At 37.8% G+C, this 20,279-nt stretch overlaps 1 protein-coding gene across 2 annotated transcripts in view; it reads right to left on the reverse strand.

Annotated features, from left to right (window-relative positions):
• Positions 1-20,279, reverse strand: part of ME1 (malic enzyme 1) — a 167,651-nt gene that overhangs the window by 67,404 nt on the left and 79,968 nt on the right. For both annotated transcript variants that reach the window (XM_065630972.1, XM_065630973.1), the window contains exon 6: positions 6,051-6,154. In XM_065630972.1, coding sequence (XP_065487044.1) covers positions 6,051-6,154 — 104 coding nt within the window. The remainder of the gene's footprint in view (positions 1-6,050; positions 6,155-20,279) is intronic.

Genomic DNA, 20,279 nt, shown 5'->3' on the forward strand with positions numbered 1-20,279 from the left:
CCAGGCCTTTTCCATTTGAAAAATCCCTTCTTAAAATAGTTTGGAGAAGAAAAGCCTGAGAACAGTATGTTCTTCACTTATTGGGTTCTGAATGACTGTAGCAAGTCTGGGACATAGCTGAGCATTATTAGAACATGGATACATCCTATTCTGAGCTCCAGAATCAGTTTCAGTACAAGAGGCATATTAAAAATACTAAAAATATTCCCCCACTCTCTCCATTTTGTCCCACAAAAAGAAAACAATAGCCTTCCCTCTCAGTACTGTGTTTGAGGTTTTCATTACTTTTTGTGCGCTTTAAGGGATGGATAAGGTTTTATTTCTTCGAGGCTCCTCTGCTGATCTTTGCTAAGAATTTTTCTAAGGTCTCACATTACAAACAGTAATAGGACTCTTTCTACAAATAAACTTGATGTGATTAGCGTCTGTCCATGCTGCTATGATTTTGCTTCACTGATTCACTTTTCATTATGCCATTTACTGTCTCTGAAGTTTGTAAAGCATACATTTGTAACATTTCCAGCAATCAGATATAGTTTAACCATCAAATGAGCGAGCAGGAAAGGGGATAAGAGGAGTACAAGGCACCAAATAACAAAAAGAAAGGTTGTGGGTCGACATTCTTCTTTCTGTGATGTATTTTTTATAAAGGACAGCCAGAATACTGCTCCCCCTTACCGAATGGAATATACAGAAGCAGATGCCTTCTACCCAGTCTACTTTCCTCCACCTCAAAGTCCCCTGGATTTGGCAACCAAAGGACCAGCAAATATACACACAAGCATCCTGTCTCTTTTTCCACTACACGGGCATGCAAGGATGATTCTAAACAGAGTACCGCACTAAGCACCTCAGCCTGGGGAAGGGTTCAGGCAGGGTTCCTTAACCAACTTCCTAGAAGCGGCATCATCTGTTGAGAATTTAAATGTTGCAAGTGATAATAGTTACAAGTCATCACAGTTAATCACAAATTTCGAAGATTCTCCTCAGGCAAACCACCACAGCTGCTTCAACTAAGATAAAAAGTAAACCCTGTTGATCAAACTGTTTGAGTTTTCCTCTTCCACAACACTCTCCACTATCCAAAGCAATATTTCATGTTTTAAAATCACAATGTTTTTGAGTTTGAGGGCCTTTTTTAACAGGCAAACAATCTAAGGATCCTCCTGAACGGTTTTACACTGTCAGCATAAGAGCAGAGTCCACTTGGGATTCTAGGCTGGCAAGGAGCCGGAGCCCTGGGACCAAGTGGTTTCAGGAAGAACACAAACCCATCAACGACTGGAAATGAACTCAGATGTAACCACAGGAAGGAACTGAGAGCAGGTTCAAAGAGTAATTGTAACTGTAGTCAGGGCAGGGTATGGGCTTCTGCCTAAGGACCCACCTTTTCTCCTGCCCTGCTGTCCACAGTGATCTTCATGGGAACACAATGTTCATTGAAAGGTGGAAGAAGCAGGTAGTCATAGACTCGAAAAATTGCCTCAAAGGGCCTAAATCCCACTAAAGGACAAAACCTCTAAAAAGAAAGATCTTCACTGAGTTTGCCATAGGAGGGAGTTGTTGCAGCAGTATTTCTTCCTGCACACTTTCTGACAGCCACTTTAACTTGAGCAATATGGGAACGTATAGGCACAATATAAGTCTTGGTCTTGCACCACTACAGTATAAAAGAGGACAGAGGTACCAATGTTCTTGTACTCACAATCTGTGCTTGAACATGCTGTTAGAACCATTGTGTGGTTCAACCACCTCCTTAACGATGCACAGCTATAAGCACCTTTTATGTTGACTTCTTGCTGGTATATTCTCTTGCCAAAAATAAGGGCTGTTTGAATTAATTTAGTTATTCACAAATTGAATTATATGCTAATGTAATTGGCTAAATGAAAACATCTATTAAAATATTTGTGTATTTTTATTTTGTGGATGTATTACTTTTACAGTTGTTCTCAAAGTTAGATAAACTGTACTTACCATAAAACACTGTTTTAAAGTAACACATGATGTGAAATGAAATCTTGCTACCATCTGTGAATAATGTAATCAGGCAAATGAGGAATAATGACTACATCATGGTAATTTAGGACAGAACATACTGAATTACAATTGTCAGCAGCTTAGTTTATAGCTCACAAACTTGAGAAAAGCACAGCATACAAAAAGAGTGGGGAAGGATTTAATTAAAACATGATTACAGAAAAGAACAAAAATGACACACAATATTACTTTTCAAGGGTCCACTGCTATTATTTGCATCTTGAAATGAAACTGAAAACTCACCATCACATGTGTTGTAGAAAGATAATTTCAGTGATATAGGGTTGCTTTTATGCATCATAAATCCATGGGGTTTAGTTTATAACAGAATAATAATTTCACCCAACTCTTTGGGCTTGCAGTAAGTGGGCAAGGAAGGAAACGGGCAAGGAAATAACATAGGGGAATTGCCCCAGATTATTTCCATTTTCTAAAAGTTTCCTACCTGTTCACAGACCAGAGGTTCAAGTCAGTATTGTTCCTCCCCAGTGTACCGGGCCTTCCACCAGGGATGGCCTGCAGCAGAAGGCAAGCTGGTACGATGCTGTTCTTCCCTACACTGGCATTTTTTGAGGGGTCCAGGGCGGAGTTATCTTTACCAGATTTGTGAAAATGAAGTGTCCTTCAAAATAAGGAAAAAATATCCAGACCCTTTGAATCTACTTTTTGCATCAGAGAAGGAAATTCAAGTCCCTGTTATTAAAAAAGTGCTTTTTTTTCCTCTCCCTTCATTTCTTGTTCCATCTCCATTCTACATATTTTCCCCTCAAGTGTTTCCAAGATCCCTTCACTGTTGTACATGAATACCTATTGGCCATTGATATATTTCTCGTTGCATCATTTCAGGCAAATAGGAAGTAATAGGAACTGGAATGAAAAGAGTTATTTCCTCTGGTCACACAGGAAGCCTTGGTAGATTGATCCCAGCTACCAAAGTCTTGTTTAGCAATCCCTCCTCTCAGACTTTCCTCTGTAAACATAGATATTTAAGAAAAACTTGTCATTTGGAAAAATTTACTTTCCTGTATAAAATGTTTTATGACCTATTTCTCCATAGGGCAGAAACTTAACAAACGTTTCTGAATTCCAGTATGATTTATGTTCTTCAGTGATTAAGGTAACTGTCCACTTTCCTCATGTTATAAAATATTCCTTCTATTTAGAATATTCCTGTTCCCCTAAATTATCGCACTGACACAAAAGCAAGAAACATCTAGTAACATCCAAGGAAATTATAGCACCTGCCCTCAGAGAGGGCAGCTGCTGGCACTGGTAATAAGTAAATAAGCAGATAAGTGTATACATATGTAAATAAATAAAAGCTGTTCACTGGATTTATGTCAACAGAAATCTAGATACTTTCCATATGCTTCTGCCTTCCCACATCTGGGAAAAATCACATTGTACTAGTTCCATTCTGCCATGATAGCATGCTGGATACTCCACCAAAATCTTTTAGTAATGGATGGTTTAAGTTGTGGGGCTTTTTTAAAATCCCAACTCTTTAATAAATAATTTTGTTTCATAAGAAGAACTTTTTGGGGGTGAACAGCAGCGGAGACTGAGAAGAGGAAAGTATTATAGCTGATGAAACTATACCTTCATGTGACACGCTTTTTAGTAAAGCATTTTCTTTATTACACATCATGATACTTATGTATAAACATGACATTTCAACACAAAACACTATAAATGATGCTCCATCAACTTACAAAAATCTAGATTTTCAAAAATGAACAACCAAGATGATGTGCACATCTAGGAAGATTGACTGGAAGCCAACGAAGAGCCTGTACAAAGTGCACTGCCCTACTCCTGGTTGTTCCTAGGCAGTGCTGCTACCACCTGGCTCTCACTTCTATTATCTGTGGAGATATCTGTGGAGAATCATGAGGGTGAAAGAGATCTAATATAGGTATTTAACATAGTTCTCCAACTTGAAAATAATTGTCATCACCTTAAAAGCCTGTATTTAAATGTGGCTTATTAAAAATACATTGCAGCCTTGTGCTTTACCATGTTCGTGGTTATGTATGTCTTGGCAATGATACTCCATGGTACTGAAAACATGACGACAGATTTCTCCAGAACTTCTCCCATTCTCAGAATTAATTAGGCAATGCCAAACAAGAAAGCCTCTTCTGGAGTACCATGGCAATAACTAACAATAAATATGACTAACCTAAAATGTAACAGACCAAACATGCAAGATTAGCAAAGCAAATACTCTGTGAAGCAGCCAGCAAAAGGCTACAGAAAAGTGAAAAGAGGAAAAACATAAAAGAAAATTTCACAAGGAACAGATAACTAGCATTTAAGCAAAGTATGTAATTACCCAGATCACCACAATGACTGGCAAGGGAAAGTAATACACAATAAAGCAAATCATGACCTGCATCTTTAACAGTCAGATCCACCACACCAGAATCAACTGCAAGTGCTGAGTCTGCCAGTGGCACGCTAAACAAACTTGAATTTAGGAACATATGAAATTATTGACCAAATGGACTTGATTTTGACTCAGCTACATCACTTTGCCCTTCACCTTAGCAAATTAGTATCTTAATAGAGATATCATACCACAGCCAAAGCAATTCACAAGTAAACCACACAAAGTCTGAATTATAATTTGTAAGTGCTCCACTTCAAACATTACATAAATGACACTATTGCAGACCATGACAGATCTAGCTGAGAACAAAGTGATCTTTTCAAAGGTCAAGCAAACATAAATTGGTCAAAATTATAGAGTTTTAAAGATGTTGAAGTAAAAAGAGCATGTCAACCAGACCTTCAAACGTCACTGAGATAATATTCTGCTTGACTCTGATGATCTCCTTCAATATGAAGAACTGTGTTTAATTTTAAAGAAAGAGTGAGCTAGGGAATGCGTTAAGTTAGAGATTCTCAAAATGTGGTCCACAGAGTAATTTCTAACGCTCTGAACCTCCTGTTAGGAAGGTGAAAATGTATCAGTTTTATCTGAAAGGGAATAGTCAGAAGAGGAGCAAACACATTACAGGGTAGAGCCACATGAGCAACTTCCGTAGCAAAATTATGAACAAGGAGGAGTCAGCCAGCTGGGGGTGATGGGGAAGAATATAGTAATACATGAATGAATATGTGCTTCAGGCATGGAAATTAGTACTACCTGCTTGCCCTAGTCTCTTTTGCACAGGAACCAGAGCAGCAAGAACAGAGGTTGTGCATGTCCAGGTAAGGTCCCAAAATGGAGACAAAACACACATGGTGCACAAGTCAAGACTGAGGAGCTGGGAAGTATTTCCAGGTCCCACAGCTCAGCCCAAGCTTTGGGATGCAGATGCAGAAAACACATTCTGCTGCAGATCCTGGCACTCAGGCTACTTTAGGTATACCCTTTGAATGAAGGGCTAGAATTCTGAATATTTTAACAAACAAGGAAAGCATGAGCAAACGCGTTATTTGACACATGGTAAGAACTATTTTATGCATTATGTTCTAACAATAAATTTAACTACTTTCTGTATAGGAAAAAAGAAGCAAGAGAGAGAGAGCTGACTTTATATAGGTCCATACCATGACATTTAAAACCAAAACACTGAAAGCTCAGTCCTGCCGTGGTTTTGGTGGGGGCAGAAGCAGGGGCTGCCAAATATGATAGCTTCTTTCAGGCTGCTGACATCTCATATATGAAATCACAGTGACAGAGAAAATCATGCAGGCACAGCGCTAGGCATAGAAAATTATTAGGCAAATACTTAACAATCACAATCTCAAAAAAGAAGTTTAAAAAACTAGATCACTCATCTCAAGGTAAGTTTTGCCACTCATGCAGTGAATTCATAAAGCTGCAATACTACAGGCAAGCAGTTCAGGCAGTTAGAAACTTATAAAATACTAAGCTCAAAATAACAATGATCAGAAACATAATAATTCTGTCTTCCTTTCATAAGCTACCGATCTTTATTTTTTCCGAGATGAAGTTCACAGTGGAATTCACCAATGAATAGCACAGATATATCACATACCTTGAAGTCACAGCTTCCATGAATTCATCAAGAAGATCATCATAGGCTTGACCTCTGATTCTCTTGTGTCTCAGCCCAATATACAAAGGATCTTTCAGCAAAGTCTGTTAAAAAAAATGTTTGAACTATTACATGAGAAAAGTACGCTAGTACATTCTAAGTTAAGAAGAAGGGGACAACAATACAGTGTTTGAGGATTAACTCAAGCATATGAAGTACATATCCGTTTATCCACCTCTATATAAAGACTGAAAAAAACAGAACAAAGAGATTAAAGAAACACCCTTTTGTATCAAGGAAAAGGGATACCCTACTCTCAAAGGAAGGGTATTGTTTCCAAAGCAAAAGTTTATTCTGCAAAGTCAGATTTCAAAAGTATCTTTTAAAGCTTTAGTTATTATGTTTCGTTTTTTCCTTTACATCCTGACAGTTGATGAGTTGATATTCAGAAAAATGTGCTGCTTTCTAAAATCCAATATGCCAAAACATAACTGAGCCTTTGACCTTTTTCGATCAAGCATTTTAAATTATCAGTTTATATTCCAGCATTTATCCACGTCCATCAATTGGGTATGATTTCTGAATTTGTCTGTGCTTAAATCTGTACTTTTTCTTCCTTTAAATTTCCACAAAAACACCAAGCCTGTATTATTCCATGTCTTCACTACTAGAAGGTGTTGTTCTGTCTCATGTATTTCAAAATTATAACTTACAAATTAATAAAGGTCTTCAAAGTGTTTTGTAATCACTTTCAACAATTCTCTCCAGCTACAGCAATTCCCCAGTCTCAAGACTTTCACTGGCTCTCCCAGAAACTGCCATACAAAGATACTCTTTGCTATTACTTTTCACAGGCCTCTGAAAATACATAAGCTAATTTCTCAGTTTTATCTAGTGTGCAATCCTCCCACGCATGCCCAAACAGCTTGCAGAATCAGTCAGGAGCTTGACCAAACAATTTTCATCCAAAAACAGTTCGAAAAACCAACACGACTGCAGAAATTTGTACACCAGCTTCAAATAGAAAAACATTGTAAAAAAAAAAAATACAGATCACCTCTCCTTCCAAGAGAGAGCCTTCAACATGCAACATGAAGCAAAAAGGCTGGAGAGCTTGCTCAGCCTGCTTCAGGTTGGACATCAGAAATCTGATTTGTATTTTAAAGAAGTGCTTTAATTCCCTTTGAAACATTTCTGTGTTGTAGAACTGAAAAGTCCTCTGGGTCACAAGCCCCCGTTAAAGACCAATTTGAATCAGTATGAAACTTAAAACCTTTGGCAGTATTCTGCTTCCCCTGACGCAGAACTACAGATAGAGATGTTTGTCTCTCCCTCACTTTTCTCTCTACTTCCATAAAAAATTAAAGATATCACATCAAAATGTTTAAAAAAAATCAAGCAGGATTAAAAGCTGATTTTTCTAAAATTGTTGCTAAATTCACCACCATTTCAAACCAATTTCTAATACATTATTTAAAGACTTTCAGAACTTGTTAGTTCAACTGTTTGGAGAACAAATCAAGCTCAAAACTAAAATTACTTTATAAATGAAGGTGAAGTCATCACATTGAAAGTATTTTATTCATTTTCTTCACCAGTTCTACGGAGTATTAATGTTTAAGTTGCATATTCATTGGCTGAAATAATTTTATCTGTGTATTCAGATTATACTAGATATGCTGGAAGCAAAATTTAAATCATGATTATGTACCTTTCCAGATATTGCAGGAAAAACTGGGAAGAGTTTGATGTCAGGTATCTTCCAAAGTAATTTCACCTTTTGTATGGTCTGTTTTTGTTTAATAACTTCCAACTTTATGGTCAAGAACTACTTCTGGAGTTACTTTTTCATTCCCTCTTGAGTTTGCCTAGTTATTCAAAATTACCTCAGGGAAACCTGACAAATCAAGGATAATTTTACTTCTCTGGGAGACAAATTCACAGGAATTACACATGAACTGTTCAGCAACGTGAAATCTTAAGAGAAGTTTGGAAACCCTATGGGAGTTGCCCCAAGTTTCCCACCAGACTGAGCACGCAGGGCTGGGAAGCAGAACTGCCAAGCGGCAGGAGCCTCTGTCAGGAGCATCACAGTAGGACTTGGAAACAACGATCCCATTTCTAAAATCCCATTGCCGCAGCTTTCCATGCCAGTAAGGTTCTGCTGCTCCATGTCCTGTGCAAGCATACCACGTGCTCCACGGTCCAATTCAACATAAGTAACTTATCCCCTGTCCACCTCCAGTAACTTTTCTTCCCAAACTGATTTGCTCTTCTAACATACTTCCACAAGTTTTTTATTAAACAATATCTGTTTTCTCATTTTTTAAAATAGTGCTCAAAATGGGGGGAAAAAAAAAGTCTTTGGTCCTTTTATTTTTTGAATTCCAAAGACGTTTCCAAAACACTTCATGGCCAGCCTGAATCATGCTGACTCCTTCGAGAACCCAGTTTATGTTGGGCAGTGACTCTGTGAAAGTTCCAGAAAAATAGGTGTTCACAGTTATGCTGTTTAAAAAGTGCTAAATAATCCACGGGTTTGCCTTGAAACATAGGCTTTTGTATTCCTTTTGCCACTTTTCTGTCTTTCATGTCTGTGAGCATTTAAATCTATAGCCAACACTAAAGCTCTGAACTCTGAAACAGCTCCATTTATAAGACCACTATAGGAATTTATTCATATATCTTTCATGCCAAAATTTAATGTGGAATATTTAAAACAATCAATACAATGCTTCTGGGGTATGTTTAAACTGCCAGCCTTGGAAGTCTCACAAGCAGAGACAATGCAGTGACACAACTCTGATGAAAAGCCTGGCCAGCTATATACCCAAAGTTCAAAATTCCTTTACGGCTCAGTGCATTCTGCTTCACAAACGTTACAGTTTGACAAGAAATAGCCCCAAAAAGTTCCTTTATAGTCCTGTTTGGAACAACGTATGAAGAAACCCAGGGCGGAGACAGAAGAATGAAACATTCAGCAAGTGAAAAGAAGAGTGGTCACGTCTGAGCCCTGAGTGGCAAACTATTGTGGAGCTGCTCCCTTTCCAAAGGGCGCTGAAGAATGAATAAGCTGCTTAAGCACATTATCCCCTTTATTCAGGTCAACACCATGCAAACCGGGTGTGCAGTGGTTGCGTATTTTTAGGGGGTTCACACATCTTGAGAGATTAACATTTGCTATCGACTATTTCATGGCTTTCAAAACAGATTACCAAAAAGAAAGTACCATCGTACAATCGAGTATGTCAAGCTGACATGATGATTAGGTACTTTTCCTCAATGACTTGGGTTTCTTTTGTTCCTCAGCTTGTTGTCAAAGCTTAAACTTTGTTTTGTTCTTTTGGAAATCTAATTTCCTTCAAAACATAACTCTGCTTTTTTCAGGTTAGTGGGTTTGTTATGCATATTAAATGATACTGAAAAAGCTGAGGCTGGTCTATTTTTAGACTCGCTTACTCTAAGGCTAAAAAAAATTTCTAAATAATTAAAAATTTAGCAATGTGGTACATTCAAGATTTAATAGAAATAAGGTTTTACAAGAATAAAGGGCTTAATTGAGGTTCTGGTATTGGAAATATCATGTAGATCTACTTAGAATTAGCTGTGTAAAATAACAAAGAGTTCTTTGAAGCACCACCTGAGTGTATTAAAACTGTAATGACCTTTGGGTTTTTAAAAAAAAGGCAAGCCGTTTATACCATCTTACTTGTGCACACTTATAGTACAGAGATCAGCGAACCATCAAAGTTCAAGCAAGGCTTGAGCTGTGCACCTGGCTCTAATTTAGCTACAAAAGCCAAACCTGCAAGAAACAGAAAACTGCACACTTATATATTTCATCAGTTGAGAACAAACATGCTGAAATGTCATCTATTCTCAAACTTGGCATGAAGACATTTCTTTGGAACACACACTTTTTTTCAAGTGAACAGCTTCACGGAAAATTAGAGGTGAAGAATTGCAAGACACTGAGCCTTTCCACTCACAAAGATGGCAGCAGAGACCGTCCAGAACCTCCCAGTGCCACCTAGAAAGTGGTTGGTGCACTGGAATCCTTCAGAGCAGCAACTCCCCCCGTGCCATTAAAATGTCAAACCCCTTCAGTTCTACAATGGGAAACAATTTGCATTGCGGCCACAGTTATAAAATTAAACGAGAACTACATTTGTATGGGACACTAGAAGCTTTGGGACAAAGATATGCCACATGCCAGAAATAAAACACATTGGAGAGCATGATTGCTCTAACAGGGCACGCGATCACTAAGAAAACCAGGGGAATGCTGCCACTTTTTCAAGTGTTAATACTTTCTTACGCTAATACGCTGTAAATTCTTTCTGTAAACAACTTGTTGTGTCAGTTTTCACAGGTTGGGGAAAGGCTGGTGAGCACAGGGGAATTTCTGTTCTCCAGAAAAGCCAGACATTTCAAATAGTTTGGGTTTTTTTTTTCTTTTGTTCCATAAGATTGACATTTCACTTGATGTGAAACTTTTTCCAACAAAAGAGTTAGCTGGTCAGAAACAACATAAATGTTTTGGACTTAACTTCAGCTTCTATCAATGCTAACTACCCAGTAATCAATCCATGTTCATTTAAATTTTCTGTTTGCAAGCACTAACATGCTGACTCACAATTTTCCATCCTGCAAGAACTGCTCTCAGCTGTGAAGTGGGTTTTTTATAGCATTAGGAAGAACATATAATATTTTCACTTATATTCAACTAGGAAGCTTTTTTTTTCTTTGAATAAGCTTATTTTGAAGTCTGAACTACAGGATGATGCCCTTAAAATGTGTAACATATTCTGTGTTTCCAAACGCCAATTGAACTTGGGATGTCCTGAATGCTGCAAGTAACACTCATGCTAACCGGGTTTGAGGGTGTAGAATACTTTGCAAAAATAAAATTCATAAGCATAGAGCTAAAGATTTTTTCAAATTTTGTCTTCTTTGAACTACATTGGCCCCATGACACACTTACTAAGAAGAGATCACGGCACCTCCTATCTAAAGATTAGACCTTTGTCAACACATTTACAGTATGTAAACTGTAAACGTCCTCTTGCACAGGAAGAAAAGTGGCCTTAACCTCTATTTCTCCCCAAAAGAAGGAAACCTCATCTTTGGGAGTACTGGCATACAGAGCATCCCCTCTCTTTGCATCTCAGTTTCATCCAAGAGATCCTCCATAGAAGAGGATATCACCAAAGATCTCAAATTAGGCCAAAAAATGGGTATCACGATGAGTCATTCTAGGTATAAGGAGGAAAAACCTCACACATTGGACGTGAGTTTAAAAAGTTGAGCCCAACTGTGCTAGACTTGCCAAACCCAAGTGACTGCCAGTACTTGAGAGAGAAAGATACTGTGCATGCAGACAGCAGTTGTACTATAATTAACATTTTCCCACCTGTAGCCTTAAAAATATCACTGAAAACTGTCTATTGTCTGTCCAGACAAAATTCTAGTCAAGAATTTAAAAGATAATACATTCATAATGTTCCTTTGACATCAATCTTAAATACAGTGTTTGAAGGGAACAATTTATGCGGAAAAAATTAATAGCAAAGAATATTATGCATTTTTGAAACAGTTAAAAATATAAATATTTATTAATACTCTGATGAAACAATATCCAAATGTGACAGAAAAGAACCATAGAATGTTCTGAGTTGGAAGGGATCCAGAAGGATCATCGAGTCCAGCTCCTGTCCCTGCATAGGACAACCCCAAAATTCACACCATGTGTCTGAGAGCTGAACAGTGAATTTCCTCTAGGCTTGCTGGATTTGCTCTGACCATATCTATGACCATTCTTTCATGAACAAAGCTCCTGCTTCTACATATGTGAACATACTAGATTTAAATTTTAGAATACTCACAAATACAATCTAAGTGAATGACAGAAATAACAATTCTCTCAAAAAACCATGAATTACTATTTAATATTTTTCAAAATAGCATTTCTGTTAGAGAAGCTTTTAATGGTTTCTTTCATGTTATGATCTCTGGCTGGAGTTTTTCAAGAGGCATTTTCTCTTACAATATTCCCTTGAAAAGTGCTATTTCTGTGTCAGTTTAGAATTATTAGAACAGTCACTAATTGGCTTCCCCCTGCCCCCCCCCCAGTGTGGTTAGGTTTAGACAAATATTATTATTCTGTGCAACAACTGGAATGGTTAAATTTCAAGATAAGTTTCCATGCAATTTGTGAAGGCACTTTTGCAGGGTGTGCTTGAGAGAACTTGCACAGTGAGTAAAATGGACAAAATGCTCTAAAAAATGTATAATAGTAGCATCCACAGCTTAACTCCTTTCCATTTATGTTTTCAAGACATACTTTTCACACAGTATTTCAAATTTCGTCAAAAATAATTTAAGACTGTGCTAAAAAATAGAGAGAATATGTTCTCTTGCATAAGCGCGTAGTGATCCTGTAGTTTTGCACGGCTACACCAGATGTTTTCAGTTATTTCTCCTTAAAGACAGGCTTGACTTATCCAATCCAACTTGCTCTTTCCTGTCATAAGGTTGTTCGTCTGTCAATTTGACTATTACATCCTTTGCTTGCCTTCTTCTCAGCAAGCTTACTCCTTTCTTAACCTGAAGAGGAATTACCAGTTGTAGGTTTGACTGTGCACTGATACTCTAGTTATTTCCCACACAAGCAGACAGCTTTACCCAGCTGAAATATTGTCAGTAAATTTTAATTTAACAATAAATTAAAAAAAAAAAAAAAAAAAAAATCACTCTAATGACTGGAAAGAATGCTTCATGAAAGAATCTCGTAACACGCTAGGAAATTACCACAGCCTGTCCCCAAGCAAAAGGCTGCACAAAGCCAGGCCGTGCCAAGGACATTCTGTGGGCTGCTCCAGGCGCACGTCCGTGGCACCGAATAAAGGCCCCAGTGTGTGAGGGCTGTGTGACCAGCGGCCGCCATCCCTCCCTCCCGCCCTCTGGCACAGCACACCCTGCCTGCCCCGCTCCTGCCCTGGCCATGGCTACCAGAAGGGCTCTCCCAGAAAGCCAAACTCCTTCCCTTGCATGAGCACACAAAGCTAAAGACCGTTCAGCCCCCTAAGGGTGATGTTTACAAACATACATCATCCCCTTGCACTCGGCACTGGTGAGGCTGCACGTCGAATCCTGCGTTCAGTTTTGGGCCCCTCACTACCAGACAGACATTGATGTGCTGCAGGGAGTTCAGAGAAGGGCAATGAAGCTGGTGAGGGGCCTGGAGCACAAGTCTGATGAGGAGCGGCTGAGGGAGCTGAGGCTGTTCAGCCTGGAGAAAAGGAGGCTGAGGGGAGACCCCATCGCTGTCTACGACTACCTGAAAGGAGGTTGTAGCATGGAGGGTGTTGGGCTCTTCTCCCAAGTAGCAAGTGATAGGACAAGAGGAAATGGCCTCAAGTTGCACCATGGGAAGCTTAGGTTGGATATTAGGAAAAACCTCTTCACGGAAGGGGTTGTCAGGCATTGGAACAGGCTGCCCAGGGAAGTGGTGGAGTCACCATCCCTGGAGGTGTTCAAAAGATGCATAGATGAGGTTCTTAGGGACATGGTTTAGTGGTAGACTTGGCAGTGTTAGGTTAACAGTTGGACTTGATGATCTTAAAGGTCTTTTCCAACTCAAATGATTCTATGATTCTATACATAAAATGTACAAAATAGTGCAAGCTATGTGAGCCATCATTAGCGAGGGAGCACCAAGTACAAAATCCAAAGAGAAAAAGGTTGCTGCAGCAAGAGGCAAGATGGACCTGATTTTTCAAGAGGCTGTTGTGCTGTTGGTGTTTGTGCTCAAGAGTCAGTCTGTGGAATCAAGTCATGGGTGAAAAGCTCAAGGGCTGTTGATGGTGGAGAGCCTTCTGGTTTGAGTCTGTTATGCACATTTGAGTCACTCTCTTAGCTTACCTCCAAAATACTGGAAATTGTCACATACTTTTTAGAAACCAATGTTTATCTAATGATTTTTAGGTGTAATTCAAGATTACCAAGCACGTGAAACCCATAATACCAATTATAGCCAGGTGCTCATCAATGAAGTTCCTTTCTAGGCTGACTTTTCCATCCGCAACAACCTGGAATTCACAGGAAAACGTGAACTTCTCTTCTGGACTAGCTCTAAAAATTACATGTAACGCAAAGTACAGCTATACTAACTGTATATTTTAACAGATTTCATGTTGAATAGTAAAAATTAAATTTCTTTAAAGGCAATAATACATCAGACATCAGATAAATAGCATCTTTTTCAGCACAATTAGGCTTTCGTTCTACCTGCTCACCTTTCCAGTACACAGTATAAGAGATTCACACAAAAATGATAAAGCTTTCCAGCAAGTTTCCATTGCTATTAAAAAAAAAAAAAATCTTGCAGCAAAATTAATTGGAGAATCTAGCAAAAACTGCCCTGCACACCTTGTTCTTTACAGTAGTAGTTTCAAATTAGGGAAGACCTGGGAGTACAGCTCAACAGCGAAGCATACCTCAAGACTATACCTTTGCTAGACAAAGGATAAAGTAAAAAAAATAATGGTTTTCCCTGAAATTTAAATGCCATTGGAACTTTCTTCAGGCAAAACAGCTTGCGTTGACTCTTTTCAACCAACTTCTAAAAGGTATTAGAAGCAAAACCAGAACTGCCAACACTGAATCTGCAGCACAAGCCATGTACTCTTCGTAAGGAGAAAAGCAGACATTTACCTCAGGACTGGATTAGATATTGTTATGAAGGTACTGTAACTGGAAAAACAAACAAACAAACATACACACACCAATGAACTCTGCTTTCAAAGCTAGCAAGTTAGTTCATCAGTTTCTCATACTAGAAAAACTAAAACTACAAGTTTTTCAAATGTAAAAATAGAATTGTGCCAATATCTTCTGTTAACTGAATGTTAGCTTCAGAACTAAAATTCATAAAGTCCTTGTTTATAGCAGTAGAGTTCTTTTCCTGATACCATGCTTGTGTACCACCACCGCCACACAGCTGCATCAGGTCTGTCTTTAAATCTACATTTAACTTCCACACCAAGCAGCAGATATGCCAAGCAGGTCATTACTAAGGCATGCAATTGCTGGGGCGAAGTCAGAGGTGAAACAATTTCTAATCTTGGAATTTCCTTAATTCATACAAAATAAAGAGCATAGCATGATCTATGATCTACTTGTGCCAATCTGAAAATAATGGCATATTTTGTATAAACAGGGCACTGCCACTATGGGTGGAACACAGAGGCAGCTGCATTTCGGGTATGAGTACTAAGTGGAGTCAAGTAACATATCTACAGTAACACACTTCAGTAATTTAATTTGTTTTTTACTGCAAAACTCTTAAAAATGCTGACCTCAGCAGATCTCCTAACAGATGCCTGAAAGTTTTGTAGGGACAGCGAGCACAAAACCTCCCTGAAATTTTAATTTTATCCTCATTTATTGTTTGAAGGACCCTAGATAAATTTAAATAAAGTTCAACAGAGGTGTTCTAACTCTTCTTCCTCCTTATTAGCACCTGACTATATCCTGCCTTTTTCTCCATAGATAGAAATATATGATTGCCCATAAATAGTTACAGTTATTATTTCAATGCATATTTTCTGGTTGTGCTGCTAAGCTAAAAAAGTCTCCCAGTTCCTCAGCTTGACAATCACCTTTCAAAAGATCTTTCATAAATTAAAGAAAACAAAAACAAAAAACCAAACATGCACACACAAAATGCAAACCAAACCAAACAAAAACCTCATCTCGCATGTAACAGGATAAAGCCAAGAGTGGCTGAAGGACACCCTGGGCTGAGGAAGCTCTTAGGAGGGGTCATCAGTCCAGAATTCACAACCAGCCATGAGAAAACTCCATTCTGGGCAATTTTGACAAGCCCTGAAAAGTGCAGCTCCCCACTATCAGAGCTCAGACAACAGCCTGCTTCTCGCCCTACGAATTTTCTTCTCTTCCTTAGACATAACCCATTACTCCCATTGAATACCACTTTCTGCCTCTTCCTTAGGAGGTTACACATGATTTTGCAACAAAAGAGCATCTCCACAATGTCTAAAGTGGTAGTGCTGCACTAATTCAGGCCAGCATGCATCATATGATCCACTGCCAGAACTGTATCTAGCAGAGTTAGCAAGGAGATTAGAGAGGCCTATTTAATTGTGTATTTTAAGAAAAATAAAATAAACAAGAAGAAAAATATTCTGCATTATATTTAAAAGTCTCAGAGAACTCTCCTAATGTTAACATCTGTCTGCAGGGATAGGGATGATGCCAGTTCCACAAATGCCTGTAATTTGAGTTGGAACTTGGAAGACACTCAGAACCATGGTTTTGGAGCAACATTTCATCAGACACAATTTTAGGATGCATAACTCTTTTTATACAGTAAAACTGAAAACAAATGGTTGTCTGCATGCCAGTGGCATTTACTGGAAAACTTAATCATTTGCCTATTGAAAAAACAATAGTCCTGAAGAATCTGACATCATTTGGAACTTCAGCCGATAATGCTGCATATAATCACCAGTATTTTAACATACAAATAATAATCGGAAAGCAAAGAAATCTGAGAAATATCTTGTATTTTATTCATATAATTTTCAGACCATCTAACAGGAAATCTCCTAAAGCCCTTGACATCTACTTTCTATAAAAGCTTTTACTGAATCCCAGAAAAGGCTCAGATTGACCATCAAGCTCTACACAACTGACCTTCAACAGCCCCTGTGCAGTTAACAACCAGCATTTCTTCTTCATGAACCGCAGCAGCTACATGGCTAAAATCTCATGTCCTGTCACACATCAAAAAACATTTAACAATACCCTTGATGATACATTTTGAAATATAGCTGATGAATAACAGGAACTGAAGCTATAAAAATAGCTTATACCACAATCAAACTTTCAAAGTTTATTGCTCTCAAAAAAAGATGAAAGAGGATATGATGGACTCTACTTGAGGGTCCAGCCCTAAGTGCTTATAAAAAAAAAATCACAGAAGGTGGCCAAACAATAATATTTAAGAAGGGCCAAAAGAGTACCCACAGTAGTCTACATAGTACCCTAAAAACAAGTCTAGCCTCAGTGAAACTTTTTATAGAAGCTGGAGATACTTTTCTTTTTTTCCTGCAAAGCTACTAGGAGCCTAGCTATCTTAATAAATCATCTTCTTCAGCTTAATCAAGGGAGTATGACAAGATATAGCAGCTTGTGGTGGTTCAAACACTTTGAATACATCAAACTTTCCTACACCACTTTTGCGAAGCAACAAATACACATTGCTCCTTTTATTTTCATGCACTTATTTTTCCAAATTTTGTTTAGGACAGGCAGCTGAAATGTCTGAATGCAAGGAGTCATCCAGCTATTGAAACCAGACAAAAAAAAAAAGGAAAAATTAAAAAAAAAAAAAAATCAAACTACAAACCACCACTACCAAATTGAATCAGAGAAGAGACTTACTCTTTTGAAGACAACATCAGTAAAGTTTAGCTATTAAGTAATAATATTCAGAAGAATACATTCTTAATGATTTTTCTTCATCTGGTAAACGACGTAGATAACATAAACTTTAAAAAGTCTTGAAGATCTCATTTTCGTTCATCTTTAATATCCTAATAATAAAAAGGATTTTGCTAATATTGTATCAGCTCACACATTTTGACAGCACACCAAGTGTCTTTAGCCCATCACATAGCTAATCAAGCAGAATTTTAACATATCAACAGATACACCTTTTATAAAACTGAAAGAAGGGAAAAGTAGTTTTGTCCACAAAGTAGACCTGCTACTGCAAGGCCAACATTTGTAAAAGCACATTTACGGTCAACAGGTGACACGTTTTGTCCTAGACACTAGGCCCACTTCTGTGGGAGCACAAATGATGCATCTTATCCCACATTTTGTGGTAATAGTTACATTTATGGCTCATTCCCTCTCTTGTCTTTTCCATTGCCTGTCAAATCACTGAGGAGGCAGATAGCTAGCAGTTACTACTTCATTAAGAATGGAAGCCAAGCAAAACAAACACTATCTGTTGCTGTCTTCTGAGTTGGAAATGTCTAACATATCTTGAAATAAAGTCTGCCATCAGTTTGGTCAATGGATATCCATGCATGCTATCCAAAATAAGCATTTCCAGATATTCATTTCTGCATTCTTTTATAGATCCCCTTGTGCTGAAAAGTGAAGTAAGAAGAAATGAAATGGACTGACACAATTGCCGGTAACATCGGTACACAGTTCATTCTTTCTAATGTCAGCTGAAACTGAGTCTTAAATCTTGTGTCACTATGTATGTCCTTCCTGCTAAATTCCTCCCATCTTCAACTTCTTGGGTCTTAAAAATCATTGTCAATATGCTGTTTGGTAAATGTGAAAATCTGAAGCACCATCTGGCTTCGTCACATTTTCCATGGTCTAATGAAATAGAATATTTCACAAAAGAAAGATTCATAAATAGCATATTTCATAAAAACAAATGAACAGCCTCAAAAAAAAGAATACCATATATTCCCATCCAAAATGGCAAAGTTTTAAGAATGACAATGGATCAAAAGTAACAGACAATTACTGAGGTCTTCTCACACACTAAGCAGTAGGATTGCATTTCTCAAGGGTACAAAGAGTGTACATATTATGAATGAAACTGACTGATGAAAATATTTAAAGATAACAAGTGTTTAAAAGCCAAGGCCATTTATATTTGAGTTTTATTGGTAAAACTGCTGGTGCTCATAGCTGTTGAACTATGCCTAAGAAAATATTAGAAAAGTATCTAAATAAAAAAAAGGGAGGTGATGTAATACATTCCCCTGGGAACACCATGGTAAAGAATGGGAAATTATCTGCTACATTTGCAAATAAATCAAAATAGCTAATAGCTCTAAATATGGTGGGAAATGCTGTTCCCCTTTGTACACAATTATTTCATAAAAGGGGTAGGCAATGTTTTGTAGATCAGCTCTTTTAATATATGATAGTAAAATGCATTCATTAGAAAGCACGAGCCATCGACATAGTCTTATACTGAAGGTTTACTAGAAACAAGGAAATGCATAGCGAGGCAGAAAATACAGAAGAAATAGTAATTTTTAAATATTGCAGAAGACTATGGACAAAATAAAAGACAAATATTCTTTAAAAGGCAGTCTTGAAAAGACAAACACAATGGAAACCCCACTACCTTGGGTGAACAGAGTCTCAAGATTCCCTCCTTGGAAACCAACCTCAGCCCCATGCTGCAGGCACTTCAGGCAGGGGTTTTAGGCCATAGAGGGTAAAAAACCTTCCTGACTAAAGCTGTATGCAGTTTTGAGGATATCCTTGAGAGTATGAATTAGGAAATTTACTATTTGAGTAATCAGTAAAAAATTAACGTCTGATTCTTAGATTTTCAATTGCAGAAGTGAATTCTGAAATATAGTGACAACCACTATTAAAATCAATGAAAATAATTGTGTAGAACACACTACCAGCAAATTAATTTGCTTTCTTGCAAGAAAATCATGATGCAAGATGTCTCTTTGAATGTTATTGAATTGTATTTTTACGGCTACCTAACAGATAACATTAACTGCTAACATCGGTTTCCTTGGCATTCCTTCCAAGCTGAGGTCCACTACAGCAGGACTTGGAGCTCTTGCTGGCTCAAGGAGAAAAGCCAACAATGAAGATTTTTCCTTTCCTAAGAGTAAAGACAGCAAATGTTTGGCTAGCAAGCTTTTACACCCCCCTTTTTTTTTTTTTTCTTTTTTTTCTTTATTTATCCCTCACAGTTATTATCTGTTACTCTCCATGAGCATTGCTTGATGCATGCTGCCAGTGAGCATGCCTGAACACATCACATTGGATATATCTGGGAAAAAAGAGTCTGTGAAAATCGATTATAGCTCCCGGAATAAATCTGGACAGAAGGTAAAGAAACATATAGAGAAAAAAAGCACAGACAAAAGTCAGATGCAAGCTACCATGCAGACTGACACATTTAACAACATTAAAACAGGAAATGTGGTTTCAAAATAAAGCACAGTATTCCAAAATACATAATATTCTGTGCAATAAAGGCCTCTCTATCCAGTAACAATTTACCATTTCTGTTGACGACAGGGTCCTGTGAAAATATGGGACTTTTTTAACAGCTCAGATATATTAATTCTATGTAAGATGTAGTGGACATATCTGTGTGTGCACAAACATGTCAACATAAATAAAAGCCAAGTC

Source organism: Caloenas nicobarica, chromosome 3 (genome assembly GCF_036013445.1).
Source record: "Caloenas nicobarica isolate bCalNic1 chromosome 3, bCalNic1.hap1, whole genome shotgun sequence".
Taxonomy (NCBI): Eukaryota; Metazoa; Chordata; class Aves; order Columbiformes; family Columbidae; genus Caloenas; species Caloenas nicobarica.